Source organism: Aotus nancymaae, unplaced genomic scaffold (assembly GCF_030222135.1).
Source record: "Aotus nancymaae isolate 86718 unplaced genomic scaffold, 86718_ANA_hifiasm-v0.15.2.pri h1tg000014l, whole genome shotgun sequence".
Taxonomy (NCBI): domain Eukaryota; kingdom Metazoa; phylum Chordata; class Mammalia; order Primates; family Aotidae; genus Aotus; species Aotus nancymaae.
The window spans coordinates 36,460,738-36,475,082 of record NW_026988425.1 but is presented as its reverse complement, the minus strand read 5'-3'; the positions used below and the strand labels follow the sequence as shown (position 1 = coordinate 36,475,082).

At 41.2% G+C, this 14,345-nt stretch overlaps 1 protein-coding gene across 1 annotated transcript in view; it reads left to right on the top strand.

Annotated features, from left to right (window-relative positions):
• NUP155 (nucleoporin 155) overlaps window positions 1-14,345 on the top strand; it is a 76,525-nt gene that overhangs the window by 10,414 nt on the left and 51,766 nt on the right. The window contains exons 4-10 of the mRNA XM_012460013.2: window positions 1,312-1,382; window positions 7,314-7,406; window positions 8,128-8,294; window positions 9,224-9,329; window positions 10,203-10,276; window positions 11,193-11,284; window positions 13,891-13,988. Coding sequence (XP_012315436.1) covers window positions 1,312-1,382; window positions 7,314-7,406; window positions 8,128-8,294; window positions 9,224-9,329; window positions 10,203-10,276; window positions 11,193-11,284; window positions 13,891-13,988 — 701 coding nt within the window. The remainder of the gene's footprint in view (window positions 1-1,311; window positions 1,383-7,313; window positions 7,407-8,127; window positions 8,295-9,223; window positions 9,330-10,202; window positions 10,277-11,192; window positions 11,285-13,890; window positions 13,989-14,345) is intronic.

The following is a 14,345-nucleotide window of genomic DNA, read 5'->3' as shown; positions in this document are numbered from 1 at the left end:
GGCCTCAAGTGATTTGTCCTCCTTGGCCTCCCAAAGTGCTGGAATTACAGGCATGAGCCACTGCACCAGGCCCAGCCTTTATCTTTAAATTCTCTGATAGATTTTCTTCGTTCTGAGATTTCAGCTATACTTTTGTTATACTGTTTGATATTACCTCATTTTGGATGCTCCATTCTTTTTTTGTTTTTCTGCTTTCTCTCTCTCTCTTCGCTCTGTCTTCCTTTCTTTTCTTTTCTTTTCTTTTTTTTTTTGAGACAGAGTCTCACTCTGTCACCCTGGAGTGCAATGGCACGATCTCAGCTCACTGCAACCTGTGCCTCCCGGGTTCAAGCAATTTTCCTGCCCTGGGAACCTGGGAAGTAGAGGTTGCAGTGAGCTGAGATGACACCACTGCACTTGAGCCTATGCAACAGAGTGAGACTCCATTTCAAAAAAAAAGAAAAAAAAAAAAGAGAAATAAAAAAGACAAAAAAAAAAAACCACACAGGTAAAGCATTTCAACAAAAAATGCACAGGTTGCAGTGAGCTGAGATCGTGCCATTGCACTCCAGGGTGACAGAGTCTGTTGCCCAGGCTGGCGTGCAATGGCATGATCTCGGCTCACTGCAACCTCCGCCTACCAGGTTCAAGTGATTCTCCTGCCTCAGCCTCCCGAGTAGCTGAGATTACAGACATGCACCAGCACGCCTGGCTAATTTTTGTATTTTTAATAGAGATGGGGTTTCACCAGTCTCAAACTCCTGACCTTGTGATCCACCCGCCTGGGCTTCCCAAAGTGCTGGGATTACAGGCATGAGCCACCATGCCTGGCCACTAAACCTTGTCTCTATAAAAAAATACAAAAATTAGCTAGGTGTGTGGTGGAGATTGCAGTGAGCCAAGATTGTGCCACTGCACTTCAGCCTGGGTGACAGAGCTAGACGCTGTCTTAGAAATAATAGTAATCATAATAATAAAGAGCATTGTAAGATAATACTTTGTTTTCTTTCCTTTTATTTTTTTGAGACAGGGTCTCACTTTGTCACCCGGACTGGAGTACAGTGGCATGATCACTACTCACTGCAGCCTCAACCTCCTAGGCCTATACGATTCTCCTACCTCAGTGGCCTCACTCCTCTATGCCTGGCTGATTTTTTGTTTCTTTTTTGTAGAAACAGAGTCTCACTTTGTTGCCCAGGCTAGTCTCGAAATTCTGGTCTCACTCAATCCTCCCACCTCAGACTCCCAAAGTACTGGGATTAAAGACGTGAGCCACCATATCTGGCCTGTTTGCTTTACATGTGTAACATTTTTTTCTTCATTTATTGACAGAGGAGACCTTGCCTATTTTGATGGACTTAGTGAGACTATTCTTGCTGTGGGGCTTGTGAAACCAAAAGCTGGTAAGAAATAAAACTATAAGGAAGAGATTATGTTTGTATAGTTTTCTCCAAATGGTATAGACCTGAACAACAACACACTGGTTTTTTTTTTTTTCTTTGAGACAGAGTTTTACTTGTTGCCCAGGCTGGAGTGCATGGTGCAATCTTGGCTCACCGTAATCTCCGCCTCCTGCGTTCAAGCAATTCTCCTGTCTCAGCCTCCTGAGTAGCTGGGATTACAGGCGTGCACCACCATGCCTGGCTAATTTTGTATTTTCAGTAGAGACGGGGTTTCTCCATGTTGGTCTGGCTAGTCTTGAACTCCCAACCTCAGGTGATCTGCCCACCTAGAGCTCCCAAAGTGCTGGGATTACAGGCGTGAGCCACCACACCCAACGTTTTTTTTTTTTTTTTGAAACTGAGTCTCACTGTGTCTCCTAGGTTGGAGTACAGTGGCGCAATCTTGGCTCACTGCAACCTCCACCTCCTAGGTTTAAGCAGTTCTCCTGCCTCAGCCTCCTAAGTAGCTGGGATTACAGGTGTGTACCACCACGCCCAGCTAATTTTTGTATTTTTAGTAGAGATGGAGTTTTGCCATCTTGGCCAGGCTGGTCTTGAACTCATGACCTCATGTGATCCACCCGCCTCGGCCTTTCAAAGTGCTGGGATTACAGATGTGAGACACCGTGCCCAGCTGACAACACACTTTTTTAAGCAGTTGTATTTTCCGTTGAAGTTGTATTTTGAATTCTAATTAGAAATATAAGTGACTTTTTTTTTTTCTTTTTTGAGACGGATTTTCACTCTGTTGTCCAGGCTGGAGTGCAGTGGCATGATCTCGGCTCACTGCAACCTCCACCTCTTGGGCTCAAGTGAGTCTCCTGCCTCAGCCTCCCAAGCAGCTGGGACTAGAGGCATGTGCCACCACATCCAGCTAATTTTTGTATTTTTAGTAGAGATGGGGTTTCACCACGTTAGCCAGGATGGTCTCGATCTCCTGACCTCATGATACGCCCGCCTCGGCCTCCCAAAGTGCTGGGATTACAGGCGTGAGCCACCACACCTGGCTGTAAAGTGACTATTAATGTTTAACTTTAATCGCATAAGTGACACTGCCTTTAAAAATGTTAAACTATGATTCTTGAATTTTATTTTACTTTCTTGATACACCTGAAAGTTTTACACTATAGATTTTTCATTGATTGGTGAATAATGTTAAGAAAAAATTTTGTGTCTGTATTTTATTAGTCTTTTTTTTTTTTTGAGATAAGATCCTTACTCCATCACCTAGGCTGGAGTACAGTGGCATGATCATTGCTCACTACAGCTTCAACCTCCCAGGCTCAAGTGATCCTCCCACTTTAGCCTCCCAAGTAGCTGGGACTACAGTTATGTGCTATCACGCCCGGCTAATTTTTGGTATTTTTTTTGGTAGAGATGGGGTTTTGCCATGTTGCTCAGGCTGGTCTTGAACTCCAGGGCTCAAGCAATCCACCCACCTCAGGGATGCTGGGATTATACTTGTGAGCTGCTGCACTGGCCATTTTTTTAGTCTGGTTTTTTTTTTTTTTTTTTTTTTTTTGAGATAGAGTCTCGCTCTGTTGCCTAGGTTGGAGTGTTGTGGTGTGATTTCCACTCACTGAAGCCTCCGCCTCTCAAGTAACTGGGATTACAGGCATGTGCCCCGATGCCCGGCTAATTTACCTTTTATTTTATTTTATTTTATTTATTTATTTTTATTTTATTTATTTTTTTTTTTCTTTTTTTTTTTTTGAGACGGAGTTTCACTCTTGATACCCAGGCTGGAGCGCAATGGCGCGATCTCGGCTCACCGCAATCTCCGCCTCCTGGGTTCAGGCAATTCTCCTGCCTCAGCCTCCTGAGTAGCTGGGATTACAGGCACGCGCCACCGTGCCCAGCTAATTTTTTGTATTAGTAGAGACGGGGTTTCACCATGTTGACCAGGATGGTCTCGATCTATTGACCTCGTGATCCACCCGCCTCGGCCTCCCAAAGTGCTGGGATTACAGGCTTGAGCCACCGCGCCCGGCCTATTTTATTTTTTGAGATGGAGTCTCGCTGTCACCAGGTTGGAGTGCTGTAGCACAATCTCGGCTCACTGCAACTTCCGACTCCCTGTTTCAAGTGATTCTCCTACCTCAGCCTCCCAAGTAGCTGGGATTATAGGCACATGCTACCATGCCCAGCTAATTTTGTATTTTTAGTAGAGACAGTGTTTCACCATGTTGGCCAGGATGGTCTCCATCTCCTGACCTTGTGATCTCCCGCCTTACTCTCCCAAAGAGCTGGGATTACAGACGTGAGCCACTGTGCCTGGCCCCAGCTAACTTTTATATTTTTTGTAGAGACAGAATTTTGCCAACTTGGCTAGGCTGGTTTCGAACTCCTGACCTCAGATGATTGGTCTACCTTAGTTTCCCAAAGTGCTAGGATTACAGGCATGAGCCACCGCACCCTGGGCATAGTCTTGATAGCCCATGGAAGTGAGAACACAGTTCAGAGTAAATCTTGGAGACAGGCCGGGCGCGGTGGCTCAAGCCTGTAATCCCAGCACTTTGGGAGGCCGAGGCGGGTGGATCACGAGGTCAAGAGATCGAGACCATCCTGGTCATGTGAAACCCCGTCTCTACTAATACAAAAAAATTAGCTGGGCATGGTGGCGCGTGCCTATAATCCCAGCTACTCAGGAAGCTGAGGCAGGAGAATTGCCTGAACCCAGGAGGCGGAGGTTGCAGTGAGCCGAGATCGCGCCATTGCACTCCAGCCTGGGTAACGAGAGCGAAACTCCGTCTCCAAAAAAAAAAAAAAATCTTGGAGACATCACAAGCATTGTTTGACTTACTCTTTATGCCTCATAATGCCAAATCTCTCATCAGAGTTACTGAGAAGGATAATTGATTGAATTAAATTTAAAATATGGCCGGGCACAGTGGCTCATGCCTGTAATCCCAGCACTTTGGGAGGCCGAGGCAAGTGGATCACGAGGTCAAGAGATCGAGACCATCCTGGTCAACATGGTGAAACCCCATCTCTACTAAAAATACAAAAAATTAGTTGGGCATGGTGGTGCGTGCCTGTGATCCCAGCTACTCAGGAGGCTGAGGCAGGAGAATTGCCTGAACCCGGGAAGTGGAGGTTGCGGTGAGCCAAGATAGCGCCATTGCACTCCAGCCTGGGTAACAAGAGTGAAACTCCATCTCAAAAAAAAAAAAAAAAAAAAATTTAAATATATCCTTTAAATGTACCTTGTTTTTTTTCTTTTTTGGATACAGAGTGCCACTCTGTCTCCCAGGCTAGAATACAGTGGACTCGGTGCTCACTGCATGCAACCTCTGCCTCCTGGGTTTAGGCAATTCTCCTGCCTCAGCCTTCCAAGTAGCTGGAATTACAGGCATGCGCCACCATGCCCAGCTAATTTTTGTATTTTTAGTGCCATGTGGTTTTGCAGTGTTGGCCAGGCTCATCTTAAACACCTGGCCTCAGGTGATCTGTCCACCTTGGCCTCTCAAAGTGTTGGGATTACAGGCATGAACCACTGTACGGCCAAATGTACCTTTCTATGGGAGGAAATAATAGACAATTTCTTTTTTGTAAGGCCTAAGTAAAATTTTTTAAGATTATGGCCATTTTGAAATTATAGATATTTAGTTAAGTAAAAACAGACAATGGAATCTCGCTCTGTCACCCAGGCTGGAGTGCAATGGCACAATCTCAGCTCACTGCAACCTCTGCCTCCAAGGTTCAAGTGATTCTCTTGCCTCAGCCTCCTGAGTAGCTGGGATTACAGGCACCTGCCACCACACCCAGCTAATTTTTGTATTTTTAGTAGAGATGGGGTTTCACCGTGTTGGTCAGGCTGGTCTTGAACTCCTGACCTCAGGTGATCTGCCTACCTCAGCCTCCAAAAGTGCTGCGATTACAGGCGTGAGCCACCACCCCTGGCCAAAACAGACATTTTATACACTATTTACTTGCATTGAAAATGTATTTTCAGGCCAAGTGTGGTGGCTCACGCCTGTTATCCCAGCACTGTGGGAGGCTGAGGCGAGCAGATCGCTTGAATCTGAGACTTCAAGACCAGCGTGGACAATATGGTGATACTCTGTCTCTAAAAAATACAAAACTTAGCCCGACATGGTGGTGCCTGCCTGTAGTCTCAGTTATTCATGAGACTGAAGCAGGAGGATCGCTTGAGCATAGGAGGACAAGGGTGCAGTAAGCCTTGATTACACCACTGCACTCCAGCCTGGGCAGCAGAGCAAGACTCTGTCTCAAAAAGAAAAAGAAAAAAGAAGCAAATGTATTTCCATAAAGTCTAAAAGAGATGCATAAATATATAAATATTGCTCTGTACTCTTATCAATATTCTAACCTTTGATCTAATTTTATTTCCCAAAATTATCTAGGTTTTATTTACATTTCAAAATGAAATTTGTTATATATATTTTTTAATCATGGTAAAATACACATAATACAAACTTTGCCATCTTTTTCTTTTTCTGGTTTTTTATTTTTATTTTTTTGAGACAGACTCTCACTCTGTCGCCCAGGCTGGAGTGCTGTGGCGTGATCTTGGCTCACTTCACTTCAACCTCCGCCTCCCAGGTTCAAGCAATTCTGCCTCAGCCTCCCTAGTAGCTGGGACTACAGATGCATGCCACCACGCCCAGCTAATTTTTGTATTTTTAGTAGAGACGGGGTTTCACCAGGCTGGCCAGGCTGGTCTCAAACTCCTGACCTTGTGATCTGCCTGCCTTGGCCTCCCAAAGTGCTGGGATCATAGGCATGAGCCATGGCGCCCGGCCAACTTTGCCATCTTAACTGTTTTTAAGCCTACACTTCCGTGGTATTAAGTCCATTCACATTGTGTAACCTTCACCACCATCTATATCTAGAACTCCATGTATCTTGTAAAATGGAAACTGTACCTATTAACTAAAAACTCCTGTTTCTCCTTCCTTCAGCCCTTGGCAGCAACCATTCTCCTTTTTGTCTGTATGAATTTGACTATTCTAGGTTTCCTCATATATATAAATAGACTCATGGTACTGTATTTGTCATTTTGTGACTGGTTTATTTGATTTAACCTACGTCCTCAAGGTTCTTCTGCATTATAGCATGCGTCAGAACTTTCTTACTTTTTAAGGCTCAGCATATATATTCCATTGTGTGTGTGTGTGTGTGTGTGTGTGTGTGTTTGTGTGTGTGTGTGTGTATGTGTCTTTCATTTGAGACAGAGTTTAGCTCTTCTTGCCCAGGCTGGAGTGCAATGGAGCAATCTTGACTCACCACAACCTCCGCCTCCTGAGTTCTCAAGCAATTCTCCTGCTTCAGCCTCCCAAGTAGCTGGGACTACAGGCATGCGCCACCACACCCAGCTAAATTTTTTTGTATTTTTAGTAGAGACAGGGTTTCACCATGTTGACCAGGATGGTCTCGATCTCTTGATCCACCCACCTCGGCCTACCAAAGTGCTGGGATTAACAGTCATGAGTCACCACGCCTGGCCTTTATGTCATTTTTTTAATCCATCTATTGATGGACACATGGATTTTGTTTTCATCTTTTAGTTATTGTGAATAATGCTTCTATGAACATGGATATACAAATGTAAATCTTGATATTTTAATAAATCTAAACTATTTTGTAATAGAATACTTTTTAAATAGCATTCAATACTGAAGTGATTGTTTTCTAAGGTGGTTCTTTTCCACTTCTGTTTACTTTTTTTCTTTTCAATTTCTTGATGACATTCAAAATTTACTTATTTAAATGATCATACATAGTAATATTTTAACATCAGAATTGATTAAACTGGATCCAGACTTTTTATACTATTTAATTAGTAGCTGACTTTAATGATAATAAAACCTTACCCTGTTAGTGCTTACATGCTGAAAGTATTCCTGCCCTGTGTCTGCTTTATCTTAGGCATCTTTCAACCTCATGTACGACACCTCCTGGTTTTGGCGACCCCTGTAGACATAGTAATTCTTGGACTCAGCTATGCTAATTTGCAAACAGGTATGGCAACCTATGTTACGTTTTTTAAAATATGTTGGCCAATTGATATTACAATTAAAAGCTAATATGGGTGAAATGTTGAATTCTATTGACTCAAATTAGTGATTGTTACTGCCAAATCCTCAGGCACTTTTCCAGAATTTAATATTGGGTTAGTTTTGTTTTTTTGAGACAGAATTTTGCTCTCGTTGCCCAGGCTGCAGTGCAGTGGCACGATCTCGGCTCACCGCAACCTCCACCTCCTGGGTTCAAACGATTCTCCTGCCTCAGCCTCTCGAGTTGCTCGGATTACAGGCATGCGCCACCATGCCCAGTTAATTTTGTATTTTTTGTAGAGGCAGGGTTTCATTGTGTTGGTCAGGCTGGTCTCAAACTCCCGACCTCAGGTAATCCGCCCACCTTGGCCTCCCAAAGTGTTGGGATTACAGACATGAGCCACCGTGCCTGTCATGGTTAGTTTTTTGTTTAATGTTTTACTATATAAGAAACACACACACACATACACACACACACACAGAGCAGGTTCTGTTTAACTTGAATTTTGAAATTGTATCAGACTTCTTTTAATTATTTTAAAATGTATGTTATAGAAACTGTTGACTGTGTTAATTGTCCAATAATAATTCTGGAAGGATATCAATTCTGATGATAATAAAAAGATTTTTAAAAACCATAAAGTAACTAATAAACTGATTTATGTATTCTTTCTTAAAATAAATAGGTTCTGGAGTTCTTAATGACAGTATGTCTGGTGGAATGCAGTTGCTTCCAGATCCTTTATATTCTCTTCCTACTGATAATACTTACCTTTTAACAATAACTTCCACTGATAATGGCAGAATTTTCTTGGCTGGAAAGGATGGCTGTTTATATGAAGTAGCCTACCAAGTAAGTGACATTTGTAAATGTTTTTTCCTCTCTTATTGGAATAGGGAAAAACAAGCCATTCTTTTGTTTTCTAATTATATAAGGATATTAATATATTTTTATGGAAAATATTCAAGCATACAGTTGAAGCTGTAGTCCTCATGACTACATCATGCTTAAAAAAGTCAGTCCTCTCCTTGGAGGTAAAAGTCATTATTTCCTCTGAAATCTAGATGGAAAAAAAGGTCATTATTAATTCTATGTATGTCCTTATAGAACATAAAGCAGACATCAAAGATAAAGATATCTATGCATATGTATTTGTATGTGAATACACATATATAACTACATAATGTAGTTTTGCAAATATATGTTTTTACTTGGATTGTTGTTTGTTTTATTTCATAATTGCTTTTTTTTTTTTTTAAGATGGGGTCTCAGTCTATCACCCAGATTGGAGTACATTGGCTTAGTCTTGGCTCAATTCTCCCTAATTCAAGCAGTTCTCCTGCCCCAGCCTACTGCATAGCTAGGATTGCAGGCATGCACCACCACATCCAGCTAATTTTTGTGTTTTTAGTAGAGACAGGGTTTCATCATGTTGCCCAGGCTGGTCTCAAACTCCTGACCTCAAATGATCCACCTGCCTTGGCCTCACAAAGTGCTAGGATTTATAGGCATGAGCCCCCGTGCCTAGCCTATAATTGGCTTTTCATTTAATAGTATATCTTGAAATTCTTTCCTTCTCAGTATTTGGTTGATATTTTACATTATTGACTAAACTCAGTTTTTGAATAATATGTCTCATTTTGTTGATTATACTGATTTTAGTGATTATAACTGATATTTCATGAAGATTTGAAGGTTTTTTTTATAAATGTAGATATACAGTAGTTATTATAAGAGAGTTACATACTTTTGTAAGTCTTCTTTTTATTTTTTTCTTTAAGGCAGAAGCAGGGTGGTTTAGCCAAAGATGTAGGAAAATAAACCACTCAAAGAGCTCACTTTCTTTCCTTGTTCCTTCCTTGCTACAATTTACATTCTCAGAAGATGGTAAGTAGAAAACAATAAATTTGGCAAGTAAAACTGATTTCTAATGCATTGTTCCTTCAATATTTTCTTCAGAAATTATCATTCTAAATTGAAACAGTTATATTAAGTAGCGCCTGGTGTATATTCATAAGGTCTTCTAAAGGATGAGAAGAGATTATAACAGAAAGTGTGTATTTTATTCTCAGGTTTGTATTTCCTATAAACATAGCATCAAAGAACTTGTGTCTAAAACAGCTGTGCATACTTAAACCAAAATATTGTGTGTATGTGAGAGAGACAGACATTCAGACAGCTAATACGTGATTTGTTTGGTCTAGAACAAATTCCCAATATGAAAAGAATATATCTTAGTTTTTAATGAACTGAGAGATTTAAACAGGTGAAATAATTTTTTAAGTGTTTTGGCAAAATAAGGATCAGTATACCCAAATACTAATATGAATAAATTTTAAAATTAGTTTCCTTCACACAATCATTAAGCCAAATTGGAAGTTCCTTAACAGAAAGGACCAGGTATAATTATTCTTTGTGTTTCTAGCATATAGTAAACATTCATTAAATATTATTGAATGAAGAAATAACTTAGGACTTGTTTTTGGTTTGGCTTAAAATTCATTTAGAGGACAAAATAACTTATTTTCTGTGCTTGTAACCCAATCACAGTATTTAGCATCTGTTGTTTTCATGTGTTATCTGACCAAAATGCTTTTTGAACTGGAACCCTTGCAAACATCCTAGGATTTAACTACAAAGCAAGGGAGTAGAAAACTCTGAATTCAAAGTTCTAATTCAGCAATTTGTTGTAACTGGCTAATGTATTTGCTTTGTTAATCCTTGGGTATGTTTTTTTCTCCTTTTTTGTCTTACTTTTAGATCCTATTCTTCAAATTGCAATTGATAATTCTAGAAATATTTTATATACACGATCTGAGAAAGGAGTAATACAGGTTAGTATTAATATTATACCATTAAGAGTAAAATAAATCCTTATTTTGTTTTGTTTTGTTTTTGTTTTTTTGGTTTTTGATTGTTTGTTTTTTGAGATGGAGTTTTGCTCTTATTGCCCAGGATGGAGTGCAACGGCACCATCTTGGCTCCCTGCAGCCTCTACCTCCCCGGTTCAAGTGATTCTACTGCCTCAGCCTCCCAAGTAGCTGGGATTACTGGCATGTGCCACCACACCTGGCTAGTTTTCTGTTTTTAGTAGAGATGGGGTTTCTCCATTTGGGTTAGACTGATCTCGAACTCCTGACCTCAGATGATCCACCCACCTCAGCCTCCCAAAGTACTGGGATTACAGGCATGAGCCACCGCACCTGGCCAATAAATCCTTATTTTTAGGGAAGACAGTTCTTGCCTCTTAAACTTTTAATATAAACTGTGTGATTAAACAACAACAACAAAAAAAGCCTGCTGGGCTCACACCTGTAATCCCAACACTGTGGGAGGCCGAGGTGGGTGGATCACCTGAGGTCAGGAGTTTGAGACCAATGTAACCAACATGGTGAAATCCCACTTCTGCTAAAACTACAAAAATTAGCCAGCTATGGTGGCATGCACCCATAATCCCACCTACCTGGGAGGCTGAGGCAGGAGAGTCACTTGAAACAGGGAGGTGGAGGTTGCAGTGGGCCGAGATCACACCATTGCACTCCAGCCTAGGCAACAGAGCAAGACTCCATTTCAAAAACAAAAAAGCCTAGCTCACTTTTCAGAAGGGGTCCCTTTTTATAAAATTTCAAATCTGCATGTTTTCATGTTTGTATTAAATACCAATATTAAAGGATCTCTTAAAAGGAAAAATTTAATAATATGTATATAATATATAATCATGTTTAAGTGAGAATGATTTTGTATTCACAGGTGTATGATTTGGGACAAGATGGACAAGGAATGAGCAGAGTTGCCTCCGTGTCACAGTATGCCATTGTCTCTGCTGCTGGTAACATTGCTAGGTAACGTAATTTATTGTTAAGCATTTCATTTGCAGGCATAATTGTACTATCTATGTGTAGCATACTAAAATTATATTATTCCCTTACCCAAATGTCTTTAAAAGATAAGGAATGTTGAAGAAGTGACATTCTACGTTATGTTTCAAAGAGAGCTGTTAGAGACTCTTCAATTCTTTTTTTTTTTTTTTTTTTTTTTTGGGACAGGGTCTCACTCTGTTGTCCAGACTGGAGTGCAGTGGTGCCATCTCACTCATTGTAACATTTGCCTCCTGGGTTCAATTAATTCTCCTGCCACAGCCTCCCTGATAGCTGGGATTACAGGCACCTACCACCATGCCCAGCTAATTTTTGCATTTTTAGTAGAGATGGGGTTTTGCCATGTTTGCCAGGTTGGTCTTGAACTCCTGACCTCATGTGATCTGTGCACCTTAGCCTACCAAAGTGCTGGGATTACAGGCATGAGCCACTGTGCCTGGCCTCTCTTATTCTTATGTTTGATAGTTTGAAAAATAAGGTAGACTGGTTTTACTCTGTAAAGTACAGCTTGACATGTGTTTTTCCTGGCAACTTTACATAGGGATTATGACTAGCAAGCTGCATGTCTCAAAGTTACCCCACTTTTAACTATTCACTCTTTCGGTTTTTTTGTTTGGTTGTTTCTTTTTTGAGATGAAGTGTTGCTCTGTTGCCCAGTCTGGAGTGCAGTGGCTCCATCTCAGCTAGCAATCACCACCTCCCAGGCTAAAGTGATTCTTCACCTCAGCCTCCCAAGCAACTGGGACTACAATGTTATAAGTAAAATTTCAATGTGGCAAAAGAAATAGCACCTGAAGATAAATCCTCTCAGCAAGGCAGTTTACTTCTGTAGAAGGGTGGGGCATACGGATGTAGCAATGGTGTCTGCATGCTTCGATAAGGCGGGAGAAGGGGTACTTACGCCTGATGGGGGTCATCCCTACTGCTGTGTTGTTCCCCTATTGGCTAGGGTTAGACTGCACAAGCTAGACTCATCCCTATTGGCTATTTTAAAGAGAGCAGGGGTCCAATCTGGAGTGGCAGGGTGGGTGTTTTGGCGGGAAGGGCGGTTATGGGCAGGTCAGAGCAGGTAGCCAGGGGTGACCTAGGTCAAAGAAGGCAACTGGAGCAGGTGACCAGGATGAGTCAGGATGGAGCCGGGGGGCTGGGGAAACAGATGTGGACTACTGATTAGAACCAGTGGAATTGGTTGTTTCCTGGAATTACAAGGAAGTTAAACTTTAAAATGGAGAATTGAAGAATAAGAGAGCTGAACATACTCACATACTGACTCTTTGAAGAGAAACTTGGAGTTCACTAGAACAATAGGCATGTACCACCGCCCCCAGCTAATTTTCTATTTTTTGTAGAGACAGGGTTTCACCATGTTGCCCATGCTGGTCTTGAACTCCTGGACTCAAACACTACAACCAACCTGGCCTTCCAAAGTGCTGGGGTTATAGGCATGAGCCACTGCACCCAGCCACTACTCACTCTTTTTTAACAGGCATGTGTGGTTCAAGTTTAGTCGGTCTGATTATTGACACAGTGCAGAACACAATATTTTATAGTTGTTATATTCATTTTATTCATGATGAAACTGAAACTAAGGGATGTTATGATTTGCCTGAGATCTAACTCCTAAGTAAGTGCAAGAACCAAACACAAAAACCAAGTCTTCAGACACTCTACACTACCATTTGCATATATCCTAACTACCTTAGGCCACTGCAAACTTTCTCTTTTTATAATGAAGGCCTGAAATTTTGAACTTCTGTTACCTTTGTGCCTAGGTTATTGCTACAATCAGAGTGAAATAAATCACCTTTTTTTTTTTTTTTCCCCCAGACAGGGTATCACTCTGTTGCCCAGGCTGGAGTGCAGTGATGCAGTTGTAGTCCACTATAGCCTCAACTTCTGGGCTGATGTGGTCCTCATGCCTAAGCTTCCAGAGTAGCTATGACTATAGATATGCACCACCATTCCCGTCTGATTTTATTTTTAGTACACATGGGGTCTTACTATCTTGCCCAGGCTAACTTTTAGTTTTGTTTTATTCTTCAGTGACAAGAAAAAATTCTGAAGGCAGACAATTGAAAACAGCGTTTTCCGGTTTTCCCTCTAACTTTTTTCTAGAATTTTTTTCAAATCCAGAAAAAAAATTACCAATGTGATAAAAACTGATACACTTGGGGCTAGGCGCAGTGGCTTATGCCTGTAATCCCAGCACTTTGGGAGGCCGAGACAGACAGATCACCTAAGGTCAGGAGTTCGAGACCAGCCTAGCCAACGTGGTGAAACCCTGTCTGTACTAAAAATATAAAAATTAGCTGGGCATGGTGGTGCATGCCTGTATTCCCAGCTACTAAGGAGGCTGAGGCAGGAAAATTGCTTGAACCCGCCTAGGAAGCAGAGGTTGCAGTGGGCTGAGATCACACCACTGCACTCCAGCCTAGGTGACAAAGCAAGACTATCTTAAAAAAAAAAAAAAAAGAAAAGAAATGTGGAACTGTGTAAAAATTCTGATGGGAAATGTTCCTTATAATTTAGTAGACATATTTTAAAAATACACTTTTTCTTTTTTCTTTTAGGACCATCGATCGTTCTGTTTTTAAACCAATTGTCCAAATAGCAGTGATTGAAAATTCTGAATCACTGGACTGTCAGTTATTGGCTGTCACACATGCAGGTATGTTGTTTTATTTACATGTCTGCTGTTGCTGTTACAACTTCTGAAAATTCTTAGATTTGGAAATTTATGATTAGAAATATATTTTTACTTCTATATCCATCATAAAGTCGTATAAATAATTTGTAAAACAAAGGATTTTGAAAACTGGAAGCTTTCTCTAATTCTGTTTCTTCATTTTATAGATATAAAACCAAGCCTAGGCCAGGCATGGTGGCTCCCAACGCTCCGGGAGGCCAAGCCAGAGATTGCCTGAGCCTAGGAGTTCAAAACTAACCTGGGCAACATGGTGAAACCCCATCTCTACTAAAAATACAAAAATTAGCCAGGTGTAGTGGCATGGCCCTGTAGTCCTAG